Raw genomic sequence first — 13,454 nt, 5'->3', positions numbered from 1 at the left:
CTAAATTTATGCAATAATTCAGTAATAAATATTTCAGTACATGAATGAAAATAACTTAAATAATGTTGTAATAAGTTGTTGAAGGGAAAAATGCTACTTTACAAACCATTGGTTTGACCCAACTTTATTTTTTAACATTTTCACTACACAAACGCACACAATCTTTGTACTTATGCCTATAATGTATGCGTACATGCTTGTATTAAAAGTTATTTACCTATAAATTTTATTTTTTTTATTTTTTGTAAAAAAAAAACATGAAAACACAAGAACAACAAACACAACAACACTATTCTCAAATATGTATATGTACATAGGAAAAGGAAAAGGGAAATTCAGAGATTAAAATTTTAAACCACTTTACTTTGAATTGAGCTGTAAGATGCTTACTTTTACGGCATATAAACAGATTATAGCAATTTTTTTATATTTTTATTTTTCTTATACATTTTAATGTATACGTGACACGTTATAATGTCTGGGTATGTATCAAGTTCTTGTTAAAGTACTCGTTGACTCTTATATATACAATTAAACATTATATGAGAAAAACAAAATAAAGAAAAAGTAAATCGGAAATTTACGGTACTTTTACCTTTAATGGTTGATTTTTTTTTTTGCATTTTGTTTTGTAGTTGTTTTCATTTTGTAAAATTTTTTACTTGTAAATATTTATTTACAAACATGCATGTAGAATTTATACAGAATGTAATATACAATTACATATGTGTACTTAAAAATTAAACGAGGATAAGAGTATATAGGTTTAGATCAATCAATTCTTAGGTAGGAACCTATAAAGGTAGAGTATTCTTAAATTATAAATAGTCGAAATAAAATTTTTCATTTATCTTACAGTGATATACAATAATTGTATGTACCTTAGCAGTTCGAATCAATGTTAAAGTGCCTTTGTTAAGGTTAATTACATTAAATTATTCTTGAATAATGTCACAGTATTTTTCACTGTTGTGAAAAATACTGTGACATTAATGGTAAAATTAAATTTGGAAAAATTAATTTTTATTCAGAGAATTTGTTAAGTTTTTTAAGGCACTTCGATAACTTGACAACTCTAGCTTATCTTTCTTAGTAAATTAACAAAATACGCCACTGTCTAACACGCTCTTAAAGAAGTGTTACTCTTCTCTCACAATATTACTCTTCGCAGTACATTTCAAATTTAGTCATATTTTTCGATGGTCACACTAAACAATATTATCATAATTTATTAATATGACAATATTATTTAATATTGTCATTAACTTTATTATTATTTTTCAAGTATTTCAAACGAAATGAAAAAATCAAAATACCATTCTTATTTAAACAATTTCATACTGTCGCATTAAATGTAAAAAATTATATTTTAATGGTGCGAAATTTGTGCATATTTGTATATATACATACTTAAGCACCTATGTACAAAAGAAATATATTCTCCTAAAATTATGCTATATTTATACATAAGAATTTAATTTTACGTAGCTACAATTGTATAATGGCTCTCTTTCTCTTTATAAACGTAAATTCCGCAAGAATATTTCAAGATGAGATGAAAATTAAAAAATATTTTTTATATTTGGTAATAGCATACTTATAAAAACCAAAAAAAAAATTATTGTCTGCATCATTTGAGATGAAATTTTTACAAATTAACATAAACTGAAATACATGTAGAGGCGTTTTAAATTTTTGTTCATTTAAAATATACGAGTATGAAGATAAAGCTGTAATACATAAATAAATAAAGAGATGAGTTAATGGAAAATGGAATTTTTCCGGTGAGATACATGAACTACAAGTAACCAACTCTTACCATTGATACAAATCTTTACGTTTCAAATTATTCACAATGAAGAGACTCGAATATATAATTTTTATTCAGATTAAAAATCGGACTTATCGGCGAAAGTTCAAAATATCATCTGTAAATTTTTCTCAATTCTTGGCCACGTTATTAATCCAAATATGTTTCATTATTTTAAGAAAAACGCTCTTGTTCTTAAATAAAAACAATTTAACATTCCTTTTGCAAATAATTATGAAAAAGGCACATTAAAAATAAAATAATCAATACCAAAAAGCAAAAAAAAAAAAAATTTTATTGCACTCTTACCCAATAAACATTTTGAAATAAAAAAAAATTTTAATATTTTTTCTTCTTCGAAATTTTCAAGTATAAAGTTTCAAGGTTTTTCTTATATAAACTTTTTGCAGCCATCATTCTCATTATTCATTAATAATCTTGAATTTTTCATTGAGATTGAAATATTTATATATACATTTTATTTATTTTGAACAGCAATTTTGTAATTTTTATTAAATTTGACAATAAAAGAGAAAAATTTATGATTCTTAGATCATTTCTTAATTAACAATATTTTTGAAAAAAAAAAAATTTATGCATAAAAATATCAAAAATTTTATTATGACATTTTATAATTCTTCAAAAAAAAATTTTATATTTTATAGGTCTTATTTCAAGAGGACGAATTTATATTGAAGACCAACTAGTTGATTTAAGTACAAACAAACCTATTGAGGTAAGTATAATCCTTACTTACGTCATATATAAACTTTGATTATCTTAATTTAAATGTTATTGGCATAATAATTATTAAAATATATATACATACATACATAATAGAATGAAAATATCATAAAAATATTTTTATATGACTATATTTAAGTACATACACACATATATATGTGTGTGTATAACAAACATATTTAGAATTTAATTATAATAATTAAAAAAAGATAATCTTAATTTAACAATCCTTAACATCAAATAGTTGTCGTACCAAGAATAATAATTGTAAATACTTATGATGTAGCCCGTACCAAAAACCTTATTCAAATGTCATTAATATACCAATATGGCACCGTAGTTTAAATATTAAAAAATTGCAATATGGTAGTCTGCTTATTTACCGGTACAGATCACAAGTTCTATTCTCAAGCAGGGTTTGATCTTAGACAATTAACAAAATTAATGGAATCTGCCTGATGAGAATTGATTTGTGTTTGATTTGTTCCGCACCGAACAAATTTCAAAGACATTTACACAACAAATTTTAGTCAAATCCAACAAAATGTTTGATTCCGTAGACTCTGACTGATTAAAAAAGTTAGAGTTCAACTTGTTTTTCAATTTTTAGTTCAACACATTCCTTCTTATTCTTGGGTGTCATCATACCGATTTTCCATCATGTCATTAATTGATAATTGCAGAAACAGGTCTTAACAAAATTTTTCAACGATATATGGGACATGAAACCTTGTCGGACATACCTTCATAAAAGTTACCGTACGATTATTTTAATATTGGGCTCGTATATACATTTTATAATAATTACTAAAGGATAAAATTATTATGTATTTAATATAGCAACATTTTCAAAATTAAGAAATGACTTAAGGATAACTGTTATACTTTATTATTTTATGATTATTTTTTGTAAAAATAAACGAATGAAAATAAATTTTTATAGACTTTTCATAATATGCGAAAATAATGAAGGAATGAAAAAATATGATGGAACATATTTTTTTTTTCTAACAAAATCCCCGGTACAACACTGTTATAATAATTACATACCTATATATAATATTAATGTATACACGAGTTTAGACAGATTATAACATTATTATGTAGTTATGAGTATAATATCCAAGTTGTTATATTATTATGACTGGGAAATAATACCAGAAATAATATTTTTAATGTGAATATAATTATGTACGTGAATAGATACTAACACATATATACTTGCGTATATAATATTCGTATGATCGTAAAAAGAAATTATAGAAAAAATGGGAAATTTTGTGGCGTTTCCAACCTAATTGAAAACAAGTATGAAAAATTGTTTTAGTCAGTTTATACTGGCTAAATTGTATCCTGTACCTTGACTTGAAAACTTGTTTTTAAAATATTTAAAATTAGTTTTTATGATTCAATGGCAGTTACGCAAACTTGTTAAGCAATTCCACGAAAACTTTAAGAATATATCTAGACTATAATTGGAAATACAACTGTCAAATTTCGCGCTAGTTTTTTTGTTTTTTTCAACTATTTTATATCAGCTTTTAAGTTTATATGGCAGCTACCAAAACCAGTAAAGCTGTTCCACAATTTTCAGATAATATCTGAAATGTGATTGGACACTCATTTAAAAATTTCATTTTAAATATCTTTATTAATTTTTGAAATATTTAATATTTTTGAGTTGTATGGCAGCTACATGAATCGTTTATTTAAATTAGTCCAAACTAGTTCAGAAATTACTTCTATTCTTCTATCTGTTTATTAAACTTCCGCATTTTTATTAAAAAAATAATCGTCCTTCAAATTCGAAAACAACCTTTAAATTTTGCAATTTGACCTCTTAAAGCCCGCAAAATTTCAATTTTTTGCAACTCATTATTTTTACATTATATAAAGTTCCACACCCATGTCTCTTTTAATTTTTTGTTGTGCACCCAAAAGTATGCATTATTTGTAGTTCTTTACATATGATATTGGGAGAACAATGTACGTAAAACGTTCTTTCAACAAAAAAAAAAAAACAAATTATTTCTCTTGTTTAAGATAAACGTGCTGCTCAGATTCGCGTTTATTATTTAAAAATTCTCAATAGAATTCAATGTACACTTGCAAAATTTCAGATTTTTTTAATACATATATGTATATATTAAGTGATTACCAATCAATGCTCAATGGATAAAGTACAATAAATAAAATCAGATTGATTTTTAGAATTTTACTTTGAACACGTATTTAGGAAATCTTTAAAAAAGCTTTCAATACTTTTATCCTTTTATAAGGACGATTATCCTATTAATTATAATTAAATAAACTTATTTTATGTTTTACTTATTTTTATAGGGCATACCTATACATGCTTATATAAATTACATTAGTACACAGAAATTATCTATAGATACATAAGTTGAATTACAAAGCATTGAATATTTTAGACCTTATATCGTATTAGAGTATACACACAGTTTATTTGATGTAAAAATAACCGGAAGGCACACAGAAGATTAAGAGAGAAAAAAAAACACTTCATACCCATAAATAACTCGCTTATACTATGCTATGAAATAAACTTTTGTATAATGTAAAAAAAGGATCTACGTTTTGTAGTGTGTAATTGTAATGAACTAGTAAACTATGCAATTAGATAAAAAAATAAAAGTTCTAAGCATATAGAGATAGTTTGTTGCTCATATTCCACTTACTCATGATTACTAAAAAAACAAAAATTTTTATTAAATTTTACCTTGAACCTATAATCATTAATGATTAAAATGAATTTGTTGTAGATTATATAGGTGTATAGGATTTCAAAGAGAAATAATGCAATTAGTTACTTAGAAGATCAAAGCAACCAGAAATTTTATTAGATTATTTAATTTATAAATTCATTAGTATTATATTTTAATAATTAATTCTTGTTACAATATTATAAACTTGTATTTTATACAATACGTTATGACACAGGCCACAACTCCGTGCATTCTTTAGTTACGGTGCCAGTTAGGACAAAACCTTTCAAAGTATATGACCATAAAGATCATAAAGTTAAATAAAACTTTCTGAATAAACAAAATTACCTCAACTGCAGGTATACACAACAACTTATTGAAATATTGCTTCATATTCTGTAATACCTCACTCTATATAATTGCGACAATGCAACATTTTATTGTAGCTCTATGCATACTGCTGTATTCAATATTGGTTATCAAAACTGATTAATGTCTATATTAAATCTAAAATTTCAAAGCAGAATTTTTTATTTTAATATTTAAGTTCAGTAGATGATTCGATAAAAAAGGAAACAAGAACTTCACATATCTGATTAAAGAATATATTTTTCACATACATGCTATACACATACGGATTATAACCTCATAAAAATGAAAATAAACCATATAAGAAAAATAATCTACATACCTACTCATACCCTTTATTCTTATTTCAAATATAAAAACTTTAAGAATATTAAATTCAATAAAATTTTTTACAGTATTTAAACATAAAAGGTGAATTTTAATACCCGTGCCATCTAACAACTAAAAATAAAGAAATTGCTTGTTGATTCTTATTTAACAATTTAAGACAATGAGAAATATTATACCTTTAGCTACATTTATTTCCCACAAAATACACATATACACACATTTAAAAGTATTAAAATTTTGATTCTTGGCACCCAAAACCAATACTTCTTTTGCTTTCAGATTATATTTTTTTCCATGTAAAATTCAAAATATATGCGTATATACACATGCACTACATTAATCTGTAAAAAAAGAAAACAAATAAATTTACATATACAAATGTATGAAAGAAAAAACAATATACGTTAGAAAAACGGATTTTTTTTTGTTTTTGTAGCAAAAGAAATGTAGAAATACATTTGATATCATGTTAAACACATTTTAAATATTTAGGACAAGCACAAATATCCTTTTATTCTTGTATTATGTTAATAATATAGACCTGGTAGCAAATGCTTTACTTACGTTCGTTATTGTTAGGAAGTTTAAAAAAATGCTAATTTAGAATATACCGCCAATATTCAATATGAAAATACTGGCGCCCGAACAGCCTTTTCAAGTTATTTTTGTGTGCAAAACAAACGCACCGACCAATTTAATTTCATATTTTGAACCTATCAATTATGATCACTGCGTACCATTCGAGACATTTAGATTAGCCTCTGAGAGTATGTGATAATATCGAATGAATTCTGCTTTCTCCATTTTTTGAACATTCGATTGATAATACTGCGGCCGGAATATTCAGGATACTTTGCTTAAAATTTAATCCTTCGAATAAACGATGGAAGCCAAATGTAATCATTGTTACCAATCCAACCAATGTTTACACGAAACCAATGTTTACATGAAACTACATTTAAGAAGTAAATTGCCATTGTTAATTTAAAATTCAATTGAAAATTGAATATGCTTTAAGAGAAACTCGCAAATATTAACTGCTACAACTTGTCTGTATTTTCATGGTATTCAAACTTACTTACCGTTATAGTAAGAGAGGGGAATCCCCTTTCTGTCATTAACGCGAAGGCCATGTAGTAACCCAACAAAAAAGCTCATGGACAATCCTAAAACTAAAAATTCGGTAACCCCCATGCCATTGAGGCAGAGAGAGTTAAAATCCTCAAATATCAATTTCTTTAAAGGAATCTCAAGAGCCACACCAAAGACTTTCTATAAAATTTCTGTAGTAACCCTGATTTTTGTGTAGTAAGTCTTCAAAATTACTTAAAAATCTGTATTTTTATTTGATAACATTATAATATTTAAAAATAATTTTAAAAAACCAATTCGAACGCAATTCAAAATTAACAGCGCATATAAAATTTGTATTTCCATCTAAATTTTTATAATGCAAGAAAATTGAAAAATATTCCCACTAGAAAATAAACAAATACCTTACATGCCTTTTTTTTATATTTTTGTAAATACTCTCAGTTAAAGAGAAAATAATCGAATACGTTAAAAATAAAAAACCAAGATATTTTTGTTAATAACCCACTCGCATACTTAAATACTCGCTATACCTAAAATTTAATATTAAAAAATTTCAGAATCCTCTTCAAAATATGCAACAATCTCTTAATTTACATTTTCTTAATATATAGAAAAAAAAAATCTCTTAACATTATTTTTAATATTTTTTCACTGAAAAACAAAAAAAAAATTTTTTTCATATTATTTTCTAGGTAATTGTTGTTTTTGAAGCCAAATATACATCTCCAGATGATGCTTCAGGCAATTTTGAACCTTCTAATCTTATTAATTCTATTCAACAACAACATCTTCAACAAGAACATTTAATTTTACATCAACAATATGAAAAACAACAACGGCATCAGCAACAACAACAACCACAACAACTACAATCAGAGCAACAGATACAAAATCAACAACAACAGCAACAACAAGAATTTTTACATAAGCAACAACAACAAAATAATTCTAGCCTAGACGATGATCAACAGATGTTACTCGATATTGAACAGAATATCGCTAACCTCGAAAGAAGTCTGAACAGAGGTAAAATTTTATATCGGAGTTTTTTTTTTTTTTGGTTTAAAAAGTATAAGAAAATAATAACAACAAAAATAATAAAATTAAAAGGATAAAATTGGAAATTTTTTTTTTTATTTTTTTTTTTGTGTTTTCTGGAAAGGTTTTCATATTTTTCAATTTATTTTTACTTAACTTTTTAAAAAGTCTATAATTTTTTTTTACTTGGTTTCTTTATTTTGGGTGATTTATGGCAAACAAAACAAAGCAAAAAAAAAAAATAAGCTCAAATAAAAAGTGAAAAAAAAAGTTTGTATAAATATGAAAACAAAAACCAAAAACAACAGTATTTAATAACGGTAAAAGAAAATACAAAGGACGCACATAACGACATTTTTCTCCTATACAAACATAATAATTTTATTTACCACACCTTATTGTGTTTAAATAAGAAAAAAAGGACTTCCGAGAAAATAAATTTTTGGATACAAAAATTTTCAAAATAACAAAAAAAAAATTGAATCCCTGTGACATTTCGAGTCTCGAATCAAATTTAATATTATCATCTATTTTTGTTTTTATTTTATTAATTCGAAAATTACAAATTACTCACTTATTGCCCATTATTATTTTTGTAAATAAAATTTTGTGCATACATACAAATAAACTATACATAAATGGCATCTATAAAAGAATTTCTTATTTTTTATTATTTACTCAAATTACATGTGAATTTCAATTAACAACATCCTTTTTGTAATAAATTATTTACTTATTTCCTTTCCAATATTTTATATATGTATTTGCAATTTCTACAAAAATAATTTACAAAATCAAAGTTGTTTACTTCTATTTTTTCCCTTTCTTGTACCCCTGTATTTTCTTCAAATACACGTGTATTATGTATAAATAAAATGTAGAAGAATAAAAATATTAAATTAATTTTTAATACTTCTGTTTTTGAGTATTAACGTATACACACAGACTTAAATTCTGAATTTGTCATTTATAATTAAATTTATATAGACTTAAACTCTGAGGCGAAATGATGTTAGAAAAAAAAATAAATAAATAAATTATTTAGAAAATTGGAATAGAACAAAATTTAATAACAAATTAATAATTTTTTTAGGTTATTATAGAAAATATTTTCCAAACCATTAAATATTTTTTGTTTTTTTTTCGGTTTTCTTCCAAAAAATTAAAGCCAGAACTGTTTTTTTTATTAGAAAAAAATTTTACACAAATTATTTTGAAAAAAATAAAAGATTTTTTATTGTGCTATTTATAAATGTAACAGTAAATTAACGTAACAGTAAATAAATGTAACAGTAAATTAATATAACAGTAATCATAGGAATGTGTTACATATTCCTATGATTACTGTTATATTATTACTGAAATTTACTTTTAAATTTTTGGTTAAAATAAGAAATACTATGAGGATAACACAATACATACAATATTAATTACTTAGGAAAATAAGAGAGAAGTGATCGAACTTTATATTATTCATAAGTACACATAGGTATATATATATATGTATAACTAATGTTCAAGGTTATTTGGCAACGATTTTATTAACAATATCAAAATAAATTAAAAATTATTCATTTTTTTGCTAAAAGGATATTAGTGTAAAAAAAATATTTCATAAAAAAATTGTGTAACTCGCTCCATATATACTTGATTAATTAACAAAAAAATTTTATGTATTAAGAAAAGAAAAATTTAAAATGAAATCTAAAAATGAAGAAAATTATAATAAAGGATGTTGGAGATTAAAATCAAAAAAATTATTATGTGATATTACTTTACAATCAATTAACGAAGGTCAGTGTTTCCTTCTTATATTAAGCGTTTAAAATAAATATGTAGCTCTTTTTTAACTTGAATACTACAATAAATTATAATTTAATATATTTTTTTTTAAATTTAAAAGAAAAGTTATTTTTTAAATATTTTTTGATTAAATTTTATAAAATGTGCAGCCAAACATTAATTGAATTTTCCACGAAAAGAATTTAAAGAGTAATTTAAAAAACAAAATTTAAATTGGAAATACGAGAGTATTTAGCTTCATTTTAATGTAGAGTGAGCAACACTTTTTCATTCATCTCAATTTTTCATTTTGATTTTTTTCTGTGTACATGATCATTTCGTTTTATTGTGACCTCTATTGAGTAATATTAGTAATTTAAAAAAAATCCTAGTGGTCAATTTTCTCACTAACTTTTTTATAAATTATATTCTCTATTTTTTCTTTAGTTTTAATTAAAACACTTAAATTGAAATTAATTTATCGCTGCATACACGCTGTGTTTTCTAAATTTTAAATCATTTCATTTAATTATACAAAATTATTCCATAAATTACAAAATAATTATATTTTGTAAGATGATAAAATATTGATAGTATTATAAGATAATCAATTAAATTTTATTATTTTATTAATAAATTAATTTTTGAATTTATTACAATCATAAATTTTCTATACAATGAAAAAAATCAACAAAAAGAAAAGCTTAGATTAGTTCTGTTAATCTTAATATTTTTGAGCTTTTAATAAATCATTATTAAAACTGACATATAATATATAAATTTTAATTATGATATTTAATAATTACAACAATTTAAATAGCTGGATGGTTTAAACGTTTTGTAATTTTATTAAAAAAGATTTTTTAAAATTTTACATTTTATTCAAAAAGTAATATTTTTTATATTTTAAAATCGATAAACATTTTGAAGAGCATTAAAATTAAAATTTTTTCCTTCCTTTTCTCCATTACAGATGGCTCTAGTGGAAATGGTTGCGGTTCTTCATCAAATCAACCAAATAAAAAAAGACATTTGTTACGACGTGTTATATCATCCGCACAAAATGTTAAATTAACTAGCTCTTCAACAACAACATCAAATCAACAAGGTGTTGCAGATGGAGGTGGTATGACTGGTACACTTGAATTAGGCAAATCACCATCAAGAGATAAAAGAATGACACTTCGTACAGTTAGAAATATGATGAGATTGGGACGTGGTAGACAAAGATCACAATCTCGAGATAGTAGTACAGAAGATGAAGGAAGGTAATTTATTTCATTTTTTTTTTAGTTGGATTTATTTTATAAAAAAAAAAATTATATTTAAAATAGATCACCTTTAATTATTGAATCGGATCAAACAAATTTAACATCAGCTACTGAAGGTGAAGAAGATGCAAAGTCACAACAATTCGAAAGTGGACAATCAGCTCAAACAAGTGACCTTGAAGAAATTCCTATATTTGATAAAGGAAAAATGTTAGTGATTGAATTTTGTATAGATGACAATATGATGATTTTATTGTATGATGTTATTTGTATTTTTAATTTTTAAAGGATCAAAGCTATGGCAAACACATCAGATCATTTAAAATCACAAGATTTTCAAGTTTGTATAACAATAATTGAAGCACGTCAACTACCTGGTCTTAATATGGATCCAGTTGTTTGTATACAAATTGGTAAAACATAAAAAATTACAATATTAAATATTACAAGAAATTGTTAATTGATTTTACTTTTTCTTTATTTGACATGCAGGTGATCAAAAGAAATATACTAGTGTCAAGGAAAGTACAAATTGCCCATATTTTAATGAGGTTCGTTCGCTTTTTATTTAGTGATTAAAATATTTTAATAAATTCTTTAATATTGTGAATGTTTTATAAGTATATATATATAAGAATGTATATTATATAATTATTTAATTATTATTTCAGTATTTCGTTTTTGACTTCCATATGCCACCTGTGATGCTTTTTGATAAAATCATAACGCTATCGGTAAATTATTATAATTTTCCTTTTTTATTTTTTTTCATTTAAAAAGGTTTTTTTTTTTGTGTGATGAAAACTATTTTGTAAACTTGTTTATAGCTATACCTATATTATATATTGTATGTATTGTGTAATATTATTGAAATATGTTAACGTTAAAGGTATAGATTTATATATATACATATGTATGTATACATTAGAATACATGCAATATTTCATAGGGAATTTCCTCATACTTTATACATAAGTAGGTTTCTCTTGTATAGCTTACCGTGATCCTTACTTAGCTTACCGTGATAATTCTAAATCAAAACGATAAATCTTTTATATTGAGAACTCATGATGGAATATCTCAAGTGGGAGATATATTTTGATTCTGATTTCAAGTTCTTGTAAAGCAAGTCGCTTAAAAAATTCACCTCCATATCGCTGTTGTGCACTTCTAATTTAAAAATAAATTTCAGTTGGTTATTGACAGAACATACAACTGCCTTTTTAAATATTTCTTAGATAACTTATTGGCAGTATTTAATTTTCAAAAATACTGAAAAGTCAGCGCTTTATTATACAAAAATACTTAGTTGCTATTTCTTATTAAACTAAAATTCTTCCGATAAAAACTTTCTAGTAGAAAAGTTAGGGATGATTTTTCAAAAATGAGATGTTTTAAGTTCTAAGAAGACGATCTAAATTTTTGGAAAAACTTAATAAACTTGAATAAAAATCCGAGACCACAATGTCCTTACCCTTGACCTTAATATTGTCATCTTTTGGAATATTTTCTTTATTAATTAATTTTTTACTTAAAAACTGGAATTTTCAAAGACAAAACAAATTGTGGAAATAACTATAATTTCACAGTTGTATAAAAATTATAGACACCTGAACTTTAAAAATGAAAAACAACATTTATTTATTTTTAAAATGTTTGTTTCATTTTTCTTATTTTAAATACAAAGAAACTGAAAACTTTAATAAAAAAATTCTTATTCTTGTTTTGTTAAAAAAGAAAAACAAAATTAATTAACATTTTTCCAACTTCAATATTTTATACATGTACACATAATTATAAAGAACAAAGTTATAAACTTGAATAAATAAAATTATTTTTCATTATTACAACTTGAAAAAAGTTAATTATGTAAATTTTACAATACAGAAGAAACTTAAGTTTAAGCACACTGAATTCAATTGCAAAACATTGGCCATTCTTTGTTTGACAGTTTTAATATTCCATTAATATATCGCTAATTAATTACTAATATAAGATGAATAAATAGAAAAATTTAAAATGAAATAAAAATTTCTATTATTTTTAGACAAAATTTAAGATTACATTCACGATGAAGTCTGATAACTATCTACATATCAGACTGAAATTATCGGATGGCCGTCAGATTTAACGTTAAAATTTTCCAAATTTTTATTTTATAATTTGCTACGAAAATTATAACCAAGAAAAAATCAGCTGATCGTTGCTCCTATTTCCCATAAAAATTTAGTTATCACCATTTTGCTTTGCAATTTAAATCTGACAGCAAGTCTGATGAGGATAGAGTAC

The 13,454-nt window shown here is 24.0% G+C and overlaps 1 protein-coding gene across 1 annotated transcript in view; it reads left to right on the top strand.

Annotated features, from left to right (window-relative positions):
* Window positions 1–13,454, top strand: part of LOC129605238 (otoferlin-like) — a 98,864-nt gene that overhangs the window by 72,247 nt on the left and 13,163 nt on the right. The window contains exons 5-11 of the mRNA XM_055514867.1: window positions 2,476–2,546; window positions 7,767–8,100; window positions 10,868–11,162; window positions 11,229–11,375; window positions 11,454–11,578; window positions 11,658–11,716; window positions 11,837–11,899. Coding sequence (XP_055370842.1) covers window positions 2,476–2,546; window positions 7,767–8,100; window positions 10,868–11,162; window positions 11,229–11,375; window positions 11,454–11,578; window positions 11,658–11,716; window positions 11,837–11,899 — 1,094 coding nt within the window. The remainder of the gene's footprint in view (window positions 1–2,475; window positions 2,547–7,766; window positions 8,101–10,867; window positions 11,163–11,228; window positions 11,376–11,453; window positions 11,579–11,657; window positions 11,717–11,836; window positions 11,900–13,454) is intronic.

This window comes from Condylostylus longicornis, unplaced genomic scaffold, assembly GCF_029603195.1.
Source record: "Condylostylus longicornis isolate FDR11 unplaced genomic scaffold, ASM2960319v2 ptg000013l, whole genome shotgun sequence".
Classification (NCBI taxonomy): Eukaryota; Metazoa; Arthropoda; class Insecta; order Diptera; family Dolichopodidae; genus Condylostylus; species Condylostylus longicornis.
Note: the sequence above shows the minus strand (reverse complement) of the source record. Positions and strands in the feature narration are given on the sequence as shown.